Below are 22,191 nucleotides of genomic sequence, written 5' to 3' on the forward strand. Positions count from 1 at the left end.
ATCCGAGCCGGCGCTTCTCAAGCCGTAATGGGCCTGGGTGGGCAGGACGATGGTGTGTGTGTCCGTCAGGGGTGCCAGGGGGCGCCAGCCCTCTGAGTCCAGAGTGCGCGCTGTTCCCTCCACCTCCAACGCCAGCAGAGGAGCCCAGCACCCCGCCGCCCGCTCAGAGACCCCCGCGGTGAGGCTGTGCCAACCCCCGCCCCGCGGGCAAAAGCGTGCAAAGATGAGAACCGTCTCTTGTCTCCTCATGCACACTTTGACTCGCTACCAGCTTCTCTGTCTCAGAGAGTACCCAGGCTGTCTCCATGACGATTGGTGGAGATTAGTCCCGATCATACAAATAAAGAGGTCACAGATGCTCCTTGTTATCGGGGAGCCTGGACACGCGGTGGCGTTTTCGCTGTAGCTCGGCTGTTTCACCGTGACTGTCAGCCATGGAGGAGCGGCCACGGCCCCGCGACTGGCTGCGCTGCGGGTGGGCTGCAGGCCCAGCCCCTGCCTGTCCCTAGCTGTGTGACTGGGCCCGCCCCACTGGCTCTGGGGAGGCTTCCCGTCCTTCCGGCTGAAGTGTGGGTGCAGCGTCCTCGGAGGCCACTGGGTGTCGCTGTGCTCCCAGAATCGAGGCTCTGGGGAAGCCCGGCTGGGTCCACTCGCCTTGCAGACTCTGCAGGGAGCCGGCGTGTTCCCCTCTGCGCTCTGTTCCCTCTCTTCAGGTTAAGTTTGAGAAAAGTAGTTCAGATATTAATGTCAGCTGTGAGTTCCGGAAGGAGGGAGCAGGCCGTGCACGGGACATTTGGACCAGGACACAAGGCCGCGCCGCCCCCTGAGCGGCGGCGGGTCCGTCTTAGGGTCGTGGTGGTTGCAGCGCTTGCTGTCGTGCACGGTGTCCCTGTGCAGGGGGCTCTCTTCACTCAGCGCATGGCTCCATCTGAAGTCTTCTCATCAGAACTGAAAGTTGTTTGATCTTTATTTCTGAAATCAGGCAGCTGGCAGGATGGGGAATTGTGTGTGTGCAGAACATCCGTAGAAAGCGCCCCCGACACCCCCGAGTTAACGCAGTCATTCTGTAATTAGGGTCTCAGACCTTTACAGAGATGGAGACCGTAGTGAAACGCTTGGTGCGTTTTGTACCGGAGGTGACACAGGACACCGTTGCCTCTGAGCTCTGATGCGACCACTCTGTGCCCTGCTGATGGAGGTCCCTGGAGACCCGCTGGGGACTCGGGCGGCTCTGCCTGGGAGGGCAGCGTGTGGTCAGTGACGGAGGAGGACAGGAAGCGGGTCGTGGCGGCTGCTGAGGGTGTGAGAGGGCCTCCTGGAGGGGGTGATACCTGACTGGAAACTTCTGGAAGGACAGCTGGAGCCAGGGGGCAGATGCAGGAGATGCCTGCGGGCACCAGCTTGCACCCCTTCTGCAGGGGCAGAAGCGAGGCGTGGGGTGGCCCTTGATGTTGGGCAGGGACTAAGTTCCGGGCACTCTCGTCCCCTCCCGTCTCCTCTGGCCTTTTCCCCTCGGGCACACACCAGGGTCTCTGAGTTCTGGCCCTCGTCAGCCTGCCTCCCGCTGAGTTGCCCGTGCCAGATTCAGGCCCGGGGCCTGCACGGGGAGGATGGGAGCGTGATGCTAGGGGACCCTGCAGGGCCGGAGACCGTGCCAGCGGGAGGGGGCGACTGAAGACACAGGGGATTTCTGAGGCGCCTCCTGAGTTACAGACTTACAACTTACAGGAGACACAGAATAGGATGACGGGTGATTGGTGAGGCTGTCTGCACGCTCCTGGCATCAGCGACACCGTTCTGGGTATGTGTAGCGAGTATCTTTCCTGTGACACGTTCATACAGTCTCTGAACATAAACATGCGCTTGTAAAGCTGTTTAATCTGTTTATATAGTTCAAGTAAACGAGCCTTTATTGGAATGCCTGCTTGTTTCTGAACCATGTAAACCTAGGACTTGACTTATTTTTATCTTGTAGCCTATTTTCAGACACTTTCCTAAATAGCGAATGTAGGCATTGGTCCCCCTTTTATGGACCCAAAAATATAAAAGGTAAAGACACGTTGTTTGGATCTCAGCGGAATTAAGCTGTGCACACACAGTCGCGGTCCTGATTGTGGGTCTTTGCCATTTAAGGACGGCGGTGAGGTTTACTCAGGGTCACGTTGGGGCTGGACTGTGGCTGCCCCTTCCGGTCAGGTGACTTCTGCTGATGCCGTCGGTCAGTGAGCACCCTTGACCCTGCAGGCGGTCAGTGGCAACAGCAGTGATTCTCTGTGTCGAGTCTCTTAATTGATCAGGTTATTTTGTCCCCTGCTCACTCAGGCTGAAAACCGCTATCTGTCTGCTCTCCTGCGTCTTAAGTTCTAGGGGTGGGGAGGGCGAGGCGCAGGTGTCGTGGCAGTGCACCGTCAGCTCTCCTCTGAATGAGGGGGCTGCTCTTGTCCAGTTTTTCTGGAAACTGTCAGAACTTGCAAAAACACGCCGTGTTCCACAAACACATCGTCAACTGCCGGTTGGGATTTGGAACTCTGCTTTCGCTGGAATCTTCTGCTTCCTGGTGTTGTGACCCCAGGACCATACAGCCCTGGTCCTGCCTCTGAGCCTGGCCAGCAGGTGGACAGCGTGGGAGACCACCTTCCGTGCCCGGGGCCGGTTCTTGGCCTGGTGGGCACTGACATCGCTGGGGGGGTCCCAGGAACGCACCTCCGCCGGTGATTCTCAGCCTGTGTGTGGCCAGGGCAGGGGCCAGGCCGTCATGGACATGGCCAGGCCCTCGGGCACGCGTGCATCTGGGTGCGGAGCTCGGCTCCCAGGACCCTGCCGTGAGCACAGCCGCCTCCTCGCTGCTCGGCCTGCTTGCCCATCTGAACTTGGGCCCAGGGGCCTGTCAGCTGGTGATCAACAGTGCACAGAAGGGAACCTGCGAAAGTTTCGGTGGGTGGCAGATGCTGCAACCTACGTGACCTCCTGTGTCTTTCCTGCGAGAGGAGCAAAGAGGTGGTTGGGACAAACCCTGCGGGGCTGTGGGTTCTGCTGTTGCCAGACCCTGGGACTCCTCTGGTTTTGCCCTCCCAGCTCCCTCCCCGACCTCCCTGGGACATCCTGGTAGCCTTAGAAACAAACAAAGCTTCCCCCCACCACCTCCACCGCCCCCACCAGAGTTTTGCTGTTGGTGACTGTTTGCTCCGAGGTCCTCTTGTTGTCTCCAGCTGGGTCAGGACTGGGGAAACAGGAGTAGAGGAGGAAGCAGGGAGGGGGATTTGTGTCTCCCGTTTCGTTCCCTCGTCCGTCCTCCAAAGGCAGAGGAGGGAGCAGCCAGGGCCAGCGGGTGAGGCCGAGCAGCCAGGAGGGCCCGGGCCTCCTGAGAGGCAGGGCTGTGGGCCTTGTGTTTGAGCCGTGCACGTCTCTGGATCCGACAGCAGCGGGGTGAGCAAGGCAGACCCGAGCGTTGACTTCCTGTCTTAAGAGAAAGCGCTTTGTTTTCCAGGATCTGTGACGGCGTCCAGTTTGGAGCTGGGATCAGGTTCCTGTAGTGGATGCGGCGCGTCCCCCGGCCCCCCAGCAGCGGCTCCAGGACCCGGGCAGCACTGACATTCTCGGGGCCACTCTCTCTCTCTCCAGACAGACACGCTTCACGGATCCTTCGACTGCAGTCCTTGTGGGAAACCATGTCAATAAATTTTCAAATACAGATCCTCGGGCGCGTCGTGGATGGGAGTTCCTCTCCGAGGCTGCGCATGCCACTTTCTCTGAGGTCAGGTGGCTTTGTGCGTGTTCCTTCGTGCGTGCCGCTGGGTGAGGGGCCGGTCAGGCGTCTCCTGATTCCCCTTTCATCCCGGACTCTTTGGGTCTCAGTGCTCAGTTGCCACAGGTTAGGTGGAATCAGCAATGGGATGGCTGTTAGCAAACTGTAAAACAGCATTAGAAAGTGTTATTAGTATCCTCATCCCTGGGCTTCCCTGGTGACTGGCTCCGTGGTGAAGAGTCTGCCTCCAGTACAGGAGATGCCCATTCGACCCCTGGGTCAGGAAGATCCCCTGGAGAAGGGCATGGCAACCCACTCCAGTATTCTTGCCTGGAGAGTCCCATGGACAGAGGAGCCTGGCGGGCTGCAGTCCATAGGGTCTCAGAGTCAGACAGGACTGAGTGACTAACAACTCTCATTATCATCATTACTATTATATTTTTTGGTGGATTGACTGAAATAGTCCATCTGGGCTGTTTCTCAAAGCTACTGTGAGCCCCGCCTCAAATCCTCGTGACTGCGATGGGCATTCTCCATGAAGCGATCCGCAGAGCCTGCCGCTGGGGGGCGTGCGTGCTCTGACTCGATGCCAGCTGAGATGGGCCTCTGTGGGGCTGCAGGCTCAGGGCCCTGTCAGCCAGTGTGAGCGCCCTGCAAGGATGAACCAGCCTGACGTCAGGGAGGCAGGGAGGGAGGGCGTGTTCTCGGGAGGGAGGCGCGGCCGCCTCGTTATTAAAGGCGTGTGAATCCGCTTCTGTGCTGCCCTAACAAAGCACCGCGGACCTAGAGGCTCAGCGTGACACAGAGCTGTCCCCTTGCAGTCCATACACCAGGAGTCCAAAATGGGTCTTGCTGGCCTGAAACCAGGGTGTCCGCAGGGGCGCATGCCTGCTGGAGGTTCCAGGGGAGGGGTGGTTTCCTGACCTTTCCCAGCTTCCCGAGGCGCCCACGATCCCTAGCTGATGGCCTCTTCCTGTGTCTTCAAAGCCCACAGCTCAGGCTTCCGTCTCCCTCTGACTCTTTGCCTCGTCTCTGGGCCCCTGTGACTGCTGGGCCCACCAGACACTCCAGGCTGGCCTGATGTTACCATCAGATGGTCAGCAGCCTCAGTTCTACCACAATCTAATAATGCCCCGGCCACACTGAGTCAGATACCCACAGGTTCCAGGAGTTAGAAGGTGGGCATCTTTGGGGAACCTTTATCCTGCCTAACACACCTAGTATCTATCTCTCAATATTTTAGGGTAGACTTAATTAGCCACATGAGAAGAAAGTTTTAACAATTTAAACCTCCTCTGAATACTTCTAAAAATGGTGCCCTGTAAAAATGTCCAGGGGTGCAGGTGGTGCCCCAGAGGGCCTTAGCCAGAGAGTTTCCTATGGGATATCCCTCCCCACCCCCATGACCCCGGCTGGGGCTCAGTGCCCCTCAGCTTCATCCTCCCGTTACCTAGTTAATATTCCCACCAAGGCCACCCAAGTCCAGGGACCCACCTGCGCTAGGCCTCCGAGGTGTATGTCCCCCTCACTGCCCACGTGAACTATGGAGATTCTGCAGAGGATATTTAAGGAGAAAATTTTACCTCTCTTAATAGTTGGGAACCTAGGAGAACATACTTTTTTTCCCCTGAGTTGCTTTATTGTTTCCAGCTGCACGTTGATACACTTGGCAAAATAAGAAACCCACAGTATAGCTCTATTGTGTTCAGGCTACAAATTAGGAACAGTAAAAATCCAGGTAGCCCAGACTCTCAGACTCCGTGCCCTTTGTGAATTCATCTTCTACTCTGGTGGAGAATCCAAAGAGAAGTCACTTTTGAAATGGTGCATCTTTGGTCACGCAGGGCTGGGTCCCCCCGGGCCGCCACCCGGCTCCTTAATGAAAGCGTGGCAGGTGGGCCATCTGCCAGGTCAGGAGCCGGTTTCAGTGGCAAACACACTTCGCAGGCTGCTGCTCCACAGGGTGGAGTGGAAGCAGTGGAGACACGGGGTGAGATCAGAATTCTGTCCCTTCTCTGTGGGGTTCAGTGGGCAGACCGGAGCAGGAAGCCAGGAGCCCTTCACAAAGTGCCGTCCGTGGAAGACCAGAGCCCAGGCCAGTTCACTGTGGACGGAGCTTCATAGCTGCTGTTCAGAGCGAAAGATGTCATAGAAAGGAGCGTGACGAGCACCGCCCTGCCTCCGTGAGTCTCTGTGGCCGCGCCTCCTGCCTTGTGGGATCTTAGTTCCCCGACCAGGGATCGAACCCGCGTCCGCTGCTCGGCAGTGAAAGCACCAAGTTCTAACCACTGGACCACCAGGGAATTCCCTTTGCATCTTAATTTGACTTCATTTTTCTCTAAATACCTGAGCATTTGGGATTAGACCAGAGTTCAGTATTTGTTCAATAAGGCTTTCACGTCACTCTGCAAAGGAATGGGCCAAGACACGAAGCCTTCTGTGTCTTCATCCTGGAGGGGAACGCTGCCATCTCCCTTGTTGGAAGCATGCTGGGCCAGTCTCCTTGTGCATGTGACCAAGGCTGGCTTCAGCAAAGACAGTTGTCTCAATGCCTACAAAAGAAAACCCATCCATGATGCATCGTGTTGCCCGTTTCCATGGCCTTGTGGCGGTCTCTGCCCTCGCACTCTGACCTTTTACACAAGTTCATCAGCCACGTGCTCCTGGAGCTGAGCCACCAGCCACCCCCTTCCCCCGCTGTCTGTTGTCTGCAAGGCTTTTACTGTCCAAGGAGGAAACAGGTTGTGCTTCCAAGGGTCTTGGGCACTGGAGCAAAGGACAGTCACGCAGGCCCTGCTGATGAAGATCAGGCCACACTTCCCCTTAGGTTGATTCCGGCATAGACCCTGCACTTCTGACATCTTCCTCATACCCCCACAGCTCCTGAAGCTAAGAATTCTCTTTAGTTTGTGAATTTGCTTCTTTTTTTTTTTAATATAAATTTATTAATTTTAATTGGAGGCTAATTATTTTACAATATTGTAATGGTTTTGCCATACATTGACATGAATCCACCACAGGTGTACACGTGTTCCCCATCCTGAACCCCCCGCCCACCTCCCTCCCTATCCCCTCCCTCTGGGTCATCCCAGTGCACCAGCCCCAAGCATCCTGTATCATGCATCGAACCTGGACTGGCGATCTGTTTCACATATGATATTATACATGTTTCAATGCCATTCTCCCAAGTCATCCCACCCTCGCCCTCTCCCACAGAGTCCAAAAGACTGTTCTATACATCTGTGTCTCTTTTGCTGTCTCGCATACAGGGTTATCATTACCGTCTTTCTAAATCCCATGCGAATTTGCTTCTTTAAGACCAGATAAACCTACCTTCAGGATAATTAGATGTGTTCAAATGCACAGTGCGGTTTGGTTCAGTTCAGTTGCTCAGCTGTGTCCCGACTCTTTTGACCCCATGGCCTGCAGGATGCCAGGCCTCCCTGTCCATCACCAACTCCTGGACCCTACTCAGACTCATGTCCATTGAGTCAGTGATGCCATCCAACCATCTCATCCTCTGTTGTCCCCTTCTCCTCCTGCCCTCAATCTTTCCCAGCCTCAGGGTCTTTTCCAGTGAGTGAGTTCTTTGCATTAGGTGGCCAAAGTATTGGAGCTTCAGCTTCAGAATTAGGTTAAAGATCACCAAAGAGGAGTGGATGCCTTAGTCTAGAACAAAAAGCAGAGAGCTGCATTTGAAAGAAAATGAAATGTTTGAAATCAGGTGGCTGGGGACTTCCTAAGGTGGTGCAGTGGCTAAGACTCTGTGCTCCCAATTCGGGGTGGGGAGGGGGGACGGGTTTGATCCCTGGTCGCGGAGCTAGTTCCCACGTGGTGCAATTAAGAGCTCACATGTCACAACTAAGGATCCCACATGTAGCAATGAAGACCCGGCGCGGCCAAAAAATAAATCAGGTGGCTGTACCCAAGATTTCCGTTTCCAGCTTCTCTCAAGCAGTGGGTCTGATGACAAGAAGTCTTCGTTGCTGTAGGCAGCAGAGGGCTGGAGCTGGGAGTGGTTCTCCTCCAGCACGCATCTCCACCCCGGGTGCCTGCGGGCCCTGTGTGGCTGTTTCAGCATCTATATAGTTCCTGCCGTGGGCCTGTCAGAAGTCGGAGCACCTGCGCGTGTCCAGGGAGGAGGCACAGAAGGTGGATAACCACGGGCCCCACGTCATGATGCTGCTCTGGTCCTTCAGGCTCTTCACCAGCCCCACCCCCTCCTTCCCTCTGGCTGCAGCCCTCTTCTGTCAAAGGACAGGATTTGGGTTTGGTCCCTTCAGGTGCTGGATTCCCGGGTCCCAAGGATGCTGCCTGTGGGTTTTCTGAGCCTTAATGCCCCCATGTAACTCACAGGTGACATGTAACACCGTCGATCGCTTTGCCTGCGTTTCAATGTTAGATACAAGGAGAAAGCAGTGGGTACTTTGTGATTCAGGCTGGACTCGAACTCCAGCCCTGTCCCCAGCCAGACACAGCATTTTCTGAACCAGGTGACGCTCACCCAGAAATTCTCTCCCAAGCCATCAGTACCGCTTAATGAAATATTTATAGTCGATGATCTCCATGACACAACCACTTATTAGACCATTTTTAAAAGCACCAGCATTTAATCTCAGGGACAATAACTAAATATTACCTCTTATCTTTTTACTGATCTCTTCAGATGATTGTGTACAACTGTGTTTCTCAGATTTTTTGGCCCTTGGATTCCTTAGCCCTGCCAGAAATTATGGAGGACCTTCCAAAGAGCTTTTGTTTATGTAGATGGATATGAATACTTACTGAACTAGAAATTAAAACAAAATTTTGAAAAATATAATTCATTTTAAAATAACAAACCCATTGCTTGCTATCATACATAACATTTTATGGGGGAAAGAAAAAAAAACTATTCCAAAAAATAGAGTGAAAAGAGTGGCATTGTTTTGCAGTTTCGCAAATCTCTTTATTAGGTGTCTTCAAAAATACATGGTTTCTTATATCTACTTCTGCATCAATCTCTTGCACTTAAAGTGGTTTAAATATATAAGAAACTCTAACCTCATATAGATAGGTATTTGGAAAAGAGGAGAGTATGTTTTTTTAATCTTCATTGTGGTGCACGGGCTTAATTGGTCCTCAAGCATGTGGAATCTTAGTTTCCCTACTGGGATCAAACCCCCGTCCCCTGCATTGGAAAGCAGATTCTTAACCTCTGGACCACCAGGGAAGTTCTTAGAGGTGGTTACTTTAATAGTCTTTTCAGATGACTTGGCTGAATATTCTTTGATAATTCACCAAAACTCAACAAGTGATGGTTTTTCAAAGGTTAGTTGCCAGTTGGAATCTGAAATCACATCAGTGACTTCTCACACTCAGTTACATCAAATCCGTGGGTCCATCTGGCACTGTAACTTGGTCTGCTGCTGCTACTGCTAAGTTACTTCAGTCATGTCCGACTCTCTAACCCCATAGATGGCAGCCCACCAGGCTCCACCATCCCTGGGATTCTCCAGGCAAGAACACTGGAGTGGGTTGCCATTTCCTTCTCTAATGCATGAAAGCGAAAAGTGAAAGTGAAGTCGCTCAGTCGTGTCCGACTCTTCGAGACCCCATGGACTGCAGCCCACCAGGCTCCTCTGTCCATGAGATTTTCCAGGCAAGAGGACTGGAGTGGGGTGCTGTTACCTACCCAGGCACAGTTTTGTGGCATCATACATTGGTCATTTGGGAAATACTGGCCCACAAAGTTGTGCAAATCTTCCAAATACCGACCAATGGTATGATTATGCAAAATTAAAAGACCACCTTCATTCATGTCACCACCGATCTCATCAGAAAAATCTCTCGTAAGTATTGCGAAGCTGCCAAGCTCACAGTGGTCGATGCAGGTTTCCCCAAGTTCCACTTTTCACGTGAAAGCTCCCATGGTCTCCTTGGCAGCAAATTCTGTTAGTTGGCTTTCCCTGAAGCTCACTTCATTCATTTTCAAGGAAACGTCTGCCAAGTGACCCATCCGAATAACCCCAGGTCATCAGTCATTCCTTAAGTAAGGATGATTGACGCTCCGTGGGAAGAGTGGCTGTTTTCCCACAGCCCAGCCACTCAGCTTTTCCCCTGAGACAGACGAGCTTCTGTGCCCCCGTGTCAGCGCACAGAATGTTAAAGGGCTGGAATTTAATGAAATCCAGTGTTTCTGCCTCACCAAGGATGTTCTCCAGTGAACCTGGCATTTTTGTTCAGTCCCCAGAGTGTAGGATACAGTGACCTCGAGTGCGGGCTGGGGCTCAGCCCTCCCCCGTGTCCAGGCCCCAGAGCTTGTACCCACTGTCGTGCTTCCGTGAGTGCACATGTCACCCCAGTGAACTGAATCACCAAGTGACATCTTTGTTGCTGTCGCTCAGTTGCTCAGTCGTGTCTCTTTACGACCCCATGAGCTGCAGCACGCCAGGCTTCCCTGTCCTTCACTGTCTCCCAGAGGTTGCTCACACTCATGTCCATGGAGTCGGTGATGCCATCCAACCATCTCATCCTCTGTTGCCCTTTTCTCCTCTTGCCCTCAATCTTTCCCAGCACCAGAGTCTTTTCCAGCTAAGTGGGCTCTTCACATCAGGTGGCCAAAGGGTCGGAGCTCCAACTTGAGCATCAGTCCTTCAAGTGAATATTCAGGGTTGGTTTCCTTTAGGATTGACTGGTTTGATCTCCTTGCAGTCCAAGGGACTCTCAAGAGTCTTCTCCAACACCACAATTCAAAGCATCAATTCTTCGGCGCTCAGCCTTCTTTATGGTCCAATTCTCATATCTATACATAACTACTGGAAGAACCATAGCTTTGACTGTATGAATCTTTGTCAACATATTAGTGGGCTTCCTTTGTAGCTCAGCTGGTAAAGAAGCCGCCTGCAATGCGGGAGACCTGAGTTCAATCCCTGGGTTGGGAAGATCCCCTGGAGAAGGGAAAGGCTACCGACTCCAGTATTCTGGCCTGGAGAATTCCATCGCTCATATGGTCTGGGGTCATACAGTCCATGGGTTTGCAAAGAGTCAGACACGACTGAGCAGCTATCACTCACTCACTAGTGTTATAAAAATTGCTTTGACCTCGAAAACCCTCTGAAAGTCTCAGGGGCCCCCGGGGCCCATGGACCACACATTGAGAAACCCTGATCTTCCATCATCCAAAGCAAGTTATTTCAGGGGCTTCGCTGGTGGTTCAGTGGCTGGGACTTCAGGCTTCCACTGTTCAATCCCTAGTCAAGGAACTAAGACCCTGCAAGCCATGAGCCACGGCCCCCCGAACAAACAAACAAACAAACAGAGTCCTCTCAGCCGGCAGAGGCCCTCCCCAGAAAGTGATCCGATATTTGCACTGGAGTAGTCGCCAAAGGACCAGAGTAATTCCTAGAGTACTTGTGAGGGCTCTGTATGGACCCAAGTGAGAAGGGACTCTTGTCTTTGCTGAGGGACAAGCTGGGAATTAAAAACCCTCCTTTTATTACCAGATATAAACCATGTTCCCCTCCCTGCCCTCACATTTCTCCTCTGTGAAATGGGGCTGGTGGAACCTCTGTGTTGCAGGAAATGTACGTGGAGGGCCTGGCACACAGTAGGGCTCAGACCCGTGATCCGCATTGGGGTGGGTGGGCTTTAGCTTGGATTGTAAGTACCGTCCAGAGCGTGGTGTGAGCAGGGGAGAAATTTTGAGTCTTTCCTGAAGTATCACCTAGGTGTACCGTAAAGAGAAAAGATTGGTTTAAATTTGGAATAAAATGTAGGCATGTTTTACGTTTACACTCACACATGTGGGTCTGAGAAGTGAACCATGGGAAGCTGTCTCAACTCTGCTTTCCTGGGGTCAAACCAGCCGCCTAGAAGCACAAAGGATGCTCTGCCAGAGGGCCTGATGGTCACCTCGTCCCCAGGCCTGGTGGTGATTCTACATGGCTTTCCCCTGACGAGTAAATTACCGGATTCCTTTGCCAAATCATTAGATAACTTTAAAGAACAAAGACTGTGTGTGAAAGAGGACTCAGCATTATCCTGCTGGGGAAATAAACAGTAATCATTTTTGAGAAGAACGTACATTCTATGAATCTGGATCAGCTATGAAAATTGCAGCCTCTCTACCCAGTTTTTCCTCCTTTTCCATCAATCCGTTTCTAACAAAGGAAGCATTTCCTACTCTGTCACGAGATAGATGGGCTTGGTCAATTAAAGTATTCCGACTTCGCCTGGCTGAGATAATAGCCAGCCTGGCTCCATCCGTCATGTGAAATAGAAGGTGACCTCCCTAGACTGAGTCAGAGACCCAAGTACAGCAGCTTCAATCTTATTATCACACCCAGAAATTACCGCTCATCTAAACATAATTTCCCTGAAACACTAGGCAGGCAGAGCCACGGCTGGAAGCGTTAGAAGGCAGTTAGGAGACCGTGGCGTGAGTTGACATTGCACACGCTGGGTGAAAGTGGACATGCTGTCCTTAACGGGGGGATGTGCTGAGATCCGACGGGGTGAGGCTCCTGAGCGGCTGCTCTAGTAAAGGCGAGGTCGGGTTGGTCCTCAAGCTTCCATGCACAGCCCTCACCTGAGCACCGATAGGAACCAGCTGCAGTGGCCAGGCCGGAACTGAGCCACCGGGACTCCAACCCTTCCCATCCCCACGGCCTCAGCTCTGGGCTTGGCCTCGCCTCCTGTCTGTCTGGAAACAGCCTCCTCTGGCCCTTCCGGGTGTGGGGAACAGGAAAAGCTCGTGCTCAGGAGCCAGGAGCCAGAGGCCTTGAATCCTCACTTTCTCTGTTCGTTTGCTTATTCACTCAACACATGTGCTTGGTGCTGGGCTTGGAGCAGGAGTGCAAGGGGCCTCCCCACCCCCAACCCGTAATCCATCCACGTGGCCTTCTTATTTATCCCCAAAGGCCCTGGGCCTCGTGTCTGCTCATCCCTCATCCTCGTCCCACCCCAGGTGCCCGCTCCCCCCGGCCATTTCCAGTGACCTGTAGCTGCCAGCCGCTGGTCCTCCGTTCTGCAGGGCCTGCCCCTCGCCCTCTCTGAGAGTCAGCTCCTCGTCAGTCTTGTGGTTCCGCCCGCCCCCACAACCTGGGGGTAGCCCGGGCTGACTCTCCAGGGCGTCTCGGAGATCCAGGAAGGTGCTGGAGGAGTGTGTTGATCCTGTTGTGTGGGGTCCGAAGAGGCTTCACTGAAGACAGATGTGAGGAAGGAGAAGCAAGCAGGCAGGACAGCAGGTGAAGGGAACAGCAACTAGGAAGAGGAACAGCCTATACAAAGGCCTTAGGGGGAGAGTAGCTGGGCGTTTCCAGGAGTTAAACTGTGGTGCTGGAGAAGGCTCTTGAGAGGCCCTAGGACTGCAAGGACATCAAACAAGTCAATCCTAAAGGAAATCAACCCTGAATACTCATTGGAAGAACTGATCCTGAAGCTGAAGCTCCAATACTTTGGCCACGTGATGTGAAGAGCCGACTCCTTGGAAAAGGCCCTGATGCTGGGAAAGATCGAAGGCAGGAGGAGAAGGGGATGACAGAGGATGAGATGGTTGGATGGCATCACCGATTCAGTGGACACTAATTTGGGCAAACTCCAGGAGTTGGTGATGGACAGGGAGGCCTGACGTGCTGTAGTCCCTGGGGTTGCAAAGGGTTCAACGTGACTTATCGACTGAACAAAGACAGGATTCTCCAGAAAGACAGAATCAGTAGGATATATATACATATAAAAGGAGATTTAATCAGGGAATTGGCTGACTCTATTACAGAGGCTGTCCACCAGCTAGACTCGGGAAGGCTGGTGGCATAATTCAGTCCAAGTCCGGGGCCTGAGAACCAGCAGAGCTGGGGTGTAAATCCAGCGGAGTGGCAGGAGAGGAGGAGAGGAGATGTCCCAGTTTAACAGAGAGGCAGGAAACAGGGCAACCTCCTTCTTCCTCCGACTTTTGTTTTATTCGGATCCTCAGTGGGCTGGCTGACACCTGCCCTGGGATCTGTCTCTGTCTATCTCTATTTATACAGGAGGAGACTACATCCGTCTAGCTGTCTACCCCTCCTGAGACACATGTATTGATATGTCATCTTCTATTGGTTCTGCTTCTCCGGACACTCCCAAGACACACAGTGCTCTCCAGTCCTTGGTGTCTCAGACTCTGGAGCTGGAAAAGAGCTCATTTCTCTGCATGTCATTCTCTTGTCAGAGAACATAAGGAAACAAGTCCCACCTCTTCTAGCCTTGAGTGACTTAAAAAGAAAAAGAAACTAAGTGATTGCTGAGGGTGGTCATCAGTCACCGAGAGGCTGAGCCAAAGGCAGAGGAAGGGCAAATGCATCTCGAGACCGAAACGCCCTGCCGGCAGCAGGTGGGGGACAGGTGAGCAAGCTCTCACCTGGACTGTGGTTGGCTTTTCGGAGGGCACTCTGTCTGCACACGGACACTCCCCTGGGTCCCCGCAACCTCCCCTCGGTTCGCTTGCAACTGCTTGTGTCTGCTGACGAAGCCAGAACACTCAGGAGGGTTAACGCCTGAAGTCCATTTAAGGGAAATTAAGAACCACAGATCCAAAAGGATTCTAAAAATATCTAATTGATTTGCAAAGGTTTTGGGTGGGGACAGAGGGCGGAGAAGGCTGCTGCCTGCTCATAACAGATTCCCCACTTGACTTCCTTATGAGCTTTGAAAACTTGGAAAATGGAAATCTTTCCTTTGAAATGAAGGTGAAAAGAGTAACCCAGCTCTTTAAAAATCGATGATGAACTTTTTAAAACTGAGCCTTCTGCCTTACAGTTTTATGTTTACAGACACATTTTGAAAAGAGGGCAGAGTTTCCATACCGTCCTCAGCCAGCTTTCCCACATTAATGAGCCTGTTAATCACATTCATTATTAATGAGCAATTATTGCAATAATTAATGAGCAATTAATTACATTCATCACATTAGTCTGGGTCTGTTTGTTACAACTAATGAACCCACATGAACACGTTACCATTAACTCATCTAGTCTCAGATTTTCTTCGTTTTCACCCAATGTACTTTTCTGGCCCAGGTCCCACATGACCCCCAGTTGTCCTGTCTCCTTAGCTCCTCTGGTGGTGACGATCTCTCAGACTTCCTTTCTTTTTTGATGACCTTGACAGCTTCGCGGAGGCCTGGGCTGGTTGTGCAGAAGCAACTGGAGTTTGCCTGCTGTTTTTCTCCTGATTAGACTGGAGATGTGGGCTTGGAGTTTGCCTGCTGTTTTTCTCCTGATCAGACTGGAGTTGTGGTCTTGAGGGGGATGACCACAGGGGCAAATTGTCATTTTCATCCCGTCACATCAGGGCACATGCTGTCACCGTGGCTGACGGCTGTGACATTGGCCTCGATCACTTGGCTGAAGGTGTGTTTGTCAGGCAGATTCTATTAAAAAATATATATATATATTGTTTTAAAAGAAAACCTCGGATGAGATAGGCAAAGTGTGTGTTATTTAGTGATTTAAGTCAGATCCAATCTTGATGTTTATCCTAAGATGTATACATGAAAAGCTATAGCTTGCCTTCTTTAGGAATGAGATGGAAACGCCAGGACAGCCTGGAAAACAAGTGGAATCGATTTGAACTGCACACAGAGCTCAGAAGACTGGTAAAGGCCGGGAAGGAAAGCAGCTCTTTCATCAAGCCTGACTCCAGATCTGACAGCTCCCACGCAAGGCTGCTGGTGCCTGTCGGAGTCCGGATGGTTCAGGGAGACGCGGTGACGGGAGCCGAAGCTAGTGATTCTCTTGCACGTTCCTGACTGCTCCGCGGGGAAATGAATAATAGATCTCTGAAATTAATAAGGCACACTAGACCCACAGACGAAAGGCTTCAGGATAAAGAACATGCCAAGTTCTATACAAGTTTCAAATCCAGCAATGAACGTGAACCTCAAACAGCACCCACAGCCTCTAAGGCCCCTTGCTCTGGAGTGTCGGTTGTGAACGTGTTAGTCACTCAGTCGTGTCTGAGTCTGTGACCCCATGGACTGTAGCCTGCCAGGCTCCTCTGTCCATAGCATTCTCCAGGCAAGAATACTGGAGTGGGTTGCCATGCCCTTCTCCAGGGGCTCTTCCTGACCCGGGGATCCAACTCAAGTTTCCTGCATTGTAAGCGGATTCTTTACTGTCTGAACTCCCAGGGAAGTAGTAAATGTCTATTTAAAACACAGTTATCTCAAATATTCTGGGTTAATATTTCCAAATAATTGGTAGCAGAATTAAAGAAAAATCAAGCATTTAAAAGATGTGTTCATGGGACTTCCTTGGAAGCCCAGTGGTTAAGACTCTACACTTCCAATGTAAGGGGAGAAGTTTCGCTCCCTGTTTGGGGAACTAAGATCTCACTAGCTGCATGGTGCAGCCAAAAAAAAAAAAAAAAGTGTTCATTTCTCCAAGGAGCTTGATTATTCTTATATTAAAATCTGCAATAGTGGCAAAGAATCTGATTGTTAAAAAAGAAAAAAAGTTAAGAAAAAGGGCAAAAAGTTGCCAGGAAACATTCTTTTGCTGATATATTTTCACTATTTAAAAACCACCATTAGGTCTCGGATCTTACAAAACTGGCACAGGCTGGATAGCTGGGCTGGTTGTTTGCTAACCCCTGAGGTTCGTGGATCTGGAGCCCAGTGGCTGCAGGACCAAAGAGGGAAGCGTGGGAATCGTTAATGTCAATGTGGTGTTTAAACCCACATAATTTTTTGTTTTGGCTGCGTGGCTCATGGGACCTTATCAAACGCACACCCCAGGCAAGGAAAGCTCAGAGTCTTCCGCACTGGAACACCAGGGGATTCCCATAAACCCGCATACCTGCCCTTCACTTACGACAATCTTCCATTCAAACTCTGTGTGTGTGTGTGTGTGAGCTCTTGTCCCCTAGAACAGAAGCTCTACACGAGCAGGCACGCGATGTGTTTGTTGAATGAATGAACCAGTGAATGTGCCAAACGCCCATGTCACCCAGTGTGATGGCTCAACCAGAAGGGCCTCCAGGGGATGGAGAGACACCGAGAAGGAGGTGAGCCGCTGGGCCTGGGAGGGAGTCAAGGCAGAGAGGCAAGGCCTGGGGAGTCAAGGAGGGCTTGTGTAGGACAGCTGGGAGTCAGGCGAAAAGATGGCGAGTCAGGTGACAAGACCATGGAGCGCCAAGGAAGGACTGGGGGCCTTGGGAAGCCTTTGAAAAATGAAGCCAGGAAGCGCCGTGATCAGATTTGGGATTTCCTGGCTGGGAGACCCTTATCTTGATCCAGGTGAGTGAGACCAAAGCATGAGCTCAGGCTTGTAGAGAGGAGGGCTGATAACGGGATTGAAGACAAGCGACCGACAGGTCCAGGAGAAGGAGTCCCCGATGACCCCATATCCCAGACAGGGGACTGGCTGACTTCACTAAGTGCTCAGTTAGTCATAGCCGACTCTCTGCGACCCCGTGGACTGTAGCCCGCCAGGCTCCTCTGTCCATGGGGATTCTCCAGGCAAGAAAACTGGAGTGGGTTGCCATGTCCTTCTCCAGGGGATCTTCCCAATCCAGGGATCAAACCCAGGTCTCCTGCATTGCAGGCGGATTTCTTTTCACCATCTGAGCCACCAGGGAAGCCAGACTACCCTCCAAATACATTTGGTTTCTTGGAGGGTAATCACTCTGCTCCCCTGGGGCTGACTGTGGATGGCAAGTCCGAAATCAAGGTCCAAATCCACAAGACCTCTCTGAAGCCTCTGGGAGGACCTTCCCATGCCTTTCTCTAGCTTCTGGTGTCCCAGGGGACCCTTGGTGTGTCTTGGCTTGTGGACTGCCTCCAGCTTCCCGGGTGCTCTGCCGGTCTATGAACGAAGGCCCACCCTAACGACTCACCTTAACTCCATGACATCTGCAAAGACCTTACTTCCAGGCAAGGTCCCGGTCCCAGGATAGGGCTTCAACACGCTTTGGGGAAACAATTCAACCTGTAATTAGACCGTGCGAAGGACAGTTGGGGATGAAGGCATGAAGGGGGCGGCAGAGAACAGAACGCTCTTTCAGCAGGAGCGTCAGGAAGGGAGAGGAAGGTGAAGAAGGGGGTCAGGATAGGAGAGATGCCCCCCACCCCGGCCTGGCCTTTGGAGCCTCATTCTGGTGACAATGGTCCCTTTACTAAAAGGGGGAATCCGGGTTTCAAAGGGAGACCTTCATCCTTTGGTGGGGGGACGACCGACCAGACTCACAGTGGCCTTTTGTCCCTTCCCTTGAGCAGATGGCCCAGGCGCCTCCTCCCTGGCAGGGGTCTGCCCCTCCCATCCCTCGGCCTGGCCCCCACCAGGTCTCCCTTTCCACGAAAGGGGGAGGGCAGGGGAGCCGAATGCATACTTTTTTTTTTAATTTTAATTTTTTTGTTTTGGAGATTTTTTTTCAAATTTGTATTTGTTTATTTATGGCTGCACCAGGTCTCTGGCTGCGCACGGGCTTTCTCGGGCTGCGATGCATCAGCTTCTCGTGGCTGTGACTTCTCTTACTCCGGAGCAGGGACTGTTGAGTAGCTGTGGCTCACGGGCTCAGTTGTCCCACGGCGTGTGGGACCTTCCTGGACCAGGGATTGAACCTGTGTCCCCTGCATTGGCTTCTTAACCACCGGACCACCAGGGAAGTCTAACCAGCATACATTTTTAAAAAGTAATTATTTGAGTAGTGGAGGATTTAAAAAATAGCTTGAGAATGCCAGAAACCTCCCAGGCCCAGGCTCGGTCACTGGGGTTCCCACTGGGCCCTGGAGGATTGGTGCTGTGCGTCATTTTAATACAGTGAATGCGTTAAAGGGGATTCTTTTAGCATCATACACTTGGAAATTTCTGAGAAGACAAGTGATATTCCGGGGTGGGAGGGGGTGCGGGCAGCGATTTTCTTATCCCAGATGCCCATGGTGACCTTTTAATAAAAGAGTATTGTATAGCCTTTCCACTCAGAGGCTGACACAGGAACCAAAAAGCCAGAGGCGTGAGCTTCACTTGGGGGTGCGTCAGCAATGCAGAGTCTCAGGCCCGGTCCAGCGCTCCTCCTCCAGGTCCTATGGTTTCCCACGGCCCCAAGCAGCCAGCTGGTGTGCATTAACTCAGAAGCGCCTGGGGGGTTTGGGGGTGACGTGGTTTGATCCCTTCCAGTCCCTCCTTGAACGCTAGACCCCACTCTCCCCCCCAGCACAGGCTTTGTCAGCCCCCCTTTCCTTCCTGAAGAGGCAGCTGGAAAGCAAGCTGCAGTAAAGCTTTGCTTCCTGATGTTTCCATGTCACGCTGCCTTCTCTCATTTCCTCATCCCTACATCTGTCACTGGCACTGAGTGTACGAAGAAGCCGTAAACACTTTGTGTCCATCGATAAAAGCTTTCCTGGGAGGATGCAAACGTCACAATCATCCCAAGTGATTACCGCCAGCCTCCTGTCATCCATCATTTGCCCTTCGTCCATCCATCCATCCATCCATCCATCCATCCTTCCATCCTTCCAACCATCCAGCGAACACTGATTGGGCTCTGAGTGTGAGCAAGGCTCTGTGTGGGGTCCAGAAGCAGAGGCGACACTGCCTGATTGCTGGGGAAGGGCCATCATAGGGTCAGCGGGGAGCTCTGGAAAGCTGGGGGCTGGAAGACCAGGATGGGGAGGAGGGGTGGGGAGGAGGGGTGGGGAGGAGAGAGGGAGCGGCAGGGACCGTCTACAGCCCCTTCTTCCCAGAAGCTGGTTACTCTCTGCTGCGCTCGCTCTGCGGTGCAGCCAGGGGCCTTCTCACCAGGCCGTGCACCCCACTCTGCAGCAGGATTTACGTGCGATTTTCCGCGTCCCCATCGTCCCCTTGGGGTTGGCGGTGTAGCAATCCCTCATCCTCTCCTTCTCCGGGGCTGGCCCTCCGGTTAACCCTCTTCTGTCTCTAGGGGACTGTCCACTCTGCTCTTCCATCTTCAACTGCTTGGTTTATTCATCCATCTCTCTTTCCTATTACTTCTCCTCCCTGGGAAAGTCTTAGCTTTTCCCACTCGGTACTTTTCCTTTTGTTACATTACCTTTATTTTCGGGGCCTGATATATTTGGGGCTTTAGACACGGGCTTAAAAAATGATGGTCAAAATATACTTAAGATAAAAGCCACCATTTCAACCATTTAAAATACACAGCTCAGTGGCGTTAAGTTCGCTGTTGGACACCATCACTGCCCTTCACCTCCACACTCATTTTATCTTGCAAAGCTGAAACTCTGTCCCTATTAAACCAACTCCCATTCTCTCTGTCCCTATTAAACCAGCCCCCCGCGACCCCCATTCTACTTTCTGTCTCTGAGAACTCGACTCTTCTAGGTGCCCTTGTGAGGGAAATCGTACGGTATTTCTTTTGTAGTCTGGCTTATTTCACTGAGCGTCATGTCCTCGGGGTGGTTCCTGCTGTGGCGTGGGTAGGCATCGCATGTGGCTGTGTAGGGTTGGACCACGTTTTGTTTATCCATTCATCTGTGATGGACACTAGGCTGTTTCTACCTCCAGGGGCAGGCTCTTCTGATTCATGAAATATTTACTGAATATTTTCTGCATCGAAGGCATGATGCATCTAGAGAAAATAAAGACTCATTTTGCCTTTTTCTTTCAGATAACAAGAAAACTGCAGCATTTCATTATAGAAAAGTGTTTTTAGTTGCAGTCTGTGGGGCTGGCTTTTATAACGCTTTGTAGGTTATATTACAGGTAGCTTCATGGTCAGCCACCTGGAGGGCAAGGGCCCAGGCTACTGCTGCCATAGTGTTTCTGGGAAAAAAAAAAATCAGCTCCACATTTTAGTAGTTTTTTCATAATAAATTTTTTTTAAAACTTTTAAATTTATATTGGAGTATAGCCAATTAACAATGTTGTAATAGCTTCAAGCGGACAGCAAAGGGACTCAGCCATACATTTACATGTATCCATTCCCCCCCAAACTCCCCTCCCATCCAGGCCACCACGTAACATTGAGCAGAGTTCCCTATGCTATACAATAGGTCCTTGGTGATCCATTTTAAATATAGCTATGTGTACACATCCATCCCAAACTCCCTAACTGTCCCTCTCCCCCACCCTTGCCCACTGGTAACCATAATTTCATTCTCTAAGTCTGTGAGTCTCTTTCTGCTTTGTAAGTAATAAATATTTAAACAGCACTGACAATCGAATAGCCTTTTCAAGCCTTGCATTTTCTGATTTCCTTGCAAATTTGAAATTTTGACAGTCTGAGATAATTTATCACACAGAGCTGAGCTTCACAGCTTAATACTCTCCTGATTCCAAAGCATAATTTGCTTACAGCTGCTCAGCCTTCAGGTCTCAGTTAGTGATGAACTACTGTAGGTGTGAGAGGTGGATAATCATGGAACAGACTTTAAAACATACTTTAATATAGGAGTCATGACCCTGAACAAATGGAAATTGGTCTCCCTTATGCACGAGATGGTGTGTTTCCCTGATGATCACGTGCTTTCTGAGTATCTGCTTTCTCAATCAAAATGTATTCTGATTAGTCCTGAAATCAGTTCTATTTGCTCTGAATAAATTTCCATTAGTTACTGTTAGTACTCCCAGATAGAAAGGCAGAGTTCAAAATCAGCCGTTTCCCCTTGACAGAGTGTTTGAGGATTAAAAGGTGGATTTCCGTAAAGGTTCACATATGTGTAAAATGTGCGTATGTGTAACACATATATGTACTTGGGTTATTTTTTGAAAACTTCCTTTAAAAGGTTTTATTTGAAATGTAGCTGATTTACAATGTGGTGTCAGTCTCCGATGTACAACTAAGTGATTCGGTTGTGCGTCTATGTACATCCTTTTTTAGATTCTTCCCCACTTTAGGTGACTACAAGATACTGAGTATAGTTCCCTGTGTTATACAGTAGATCCTTGTTGGTTATGCATTTTCTGTATGATGGTGTATACGTGCCAATCCCAAACTCCTAATTTCCCGTTTCCCCTTTGATTACCATACGTTTGCTTTTTATGTCTATGAGTCTATTTCTGTTTTATAAATAAGTATATTTCATCATTTTTTTAGATTCCATATAAGCAATATCATGATATTTGTCTTTCTCTTGTACATGGGTTTTCAAAATCACTAACTTTATTCCTCTGCCATGAGAATGTAAGCTCCACCGGGCAGGCCTTCTCGAGTTGGTGCATGGTATGTCCCAAGGCCTGGAGTCATGCCCAGTACCTACCTTGACACCCAGGGTGTGTACAGTCAATGAGTACGTAAGTGTGGAAAGTGGAAGCGCAACTTGCTTTTCTATTTAACCCCACATCCCTGCCCGGCTCCATGTCCTATGGTGTCGCTGGACTCTGCTTTAACTTGTGTGTTCAGTGATGTATGTTGAAGTGGTTCCTATTTTCCAGAAAGACTATCTATCCCAGCGGTAAAGATCCCGTTTGCTAATGCAGGAGACGTGGATTTGACCTCTGGGTCGGGAAGATCCC

The 22,191-nt window shown here is 51.1% G+C and overlaps 1 protein-coding gene and 1 long non-coding RNA gene across 2 annotated transcripts in view; one reads left to right on the forward strand and one right to left on the reverse strand.

The window, feature by feature from the left end:
* Window positions 1-3,691, forward strand: part of SAMM50 (SAMM50 sorting and assembly machinery component) — a 31,209-nt gene extending 27,518 nt beyond the window's left edge. The window contains exon 15 of the mRNA XM_069581713.1: window positions 3,488-3,691. Within this exon, the coding sequence (XP_069437814.1) occupies window positions 3,488-3,533 (46 nt within the window). The 3' untranslated portion in view covers window positions 3,534-3,691. The remainder of the gene's footprint in view (window positions 1-3,487) is intronic.
* Window positions 3,692-13,451: 9,760 nt separating this feature from the next.
* On the reverse strand, window positions 13,452-17,688 carry LOC138436149 (uncharacterized). The gene is made up of 3 exons (XR_011255356.1): window positions 17,597-17,688; window positions 15,271-15,509; window positions 13,452-15,131 (listed from the first exon to the last, which is right to left on the reverse strand). It is a non-coding gene; the product is annotated as an uncharacterized lncRNA (long non-coding RNA).
* Between the last annotated feature and the right edge of the window lie 4,503 nt (window positions 17,689-22,191).

Source organism: Ovis canadensis, chromosome 3 (assembly GCF_042477335.2).
Source record: "Ovis canadensis isolate MfBH-ARS-UI-01 breed Bighorn chromosome 3, ARS-UI_OviCan_v2, whole genome shotgun sequence".
Classification (NCBI taxonomy): Eukaryota; Metazoa; Chordata; class Mammalia; order Artiodactyla; family Bovidae; genus Ovis; species Ovis canadensis.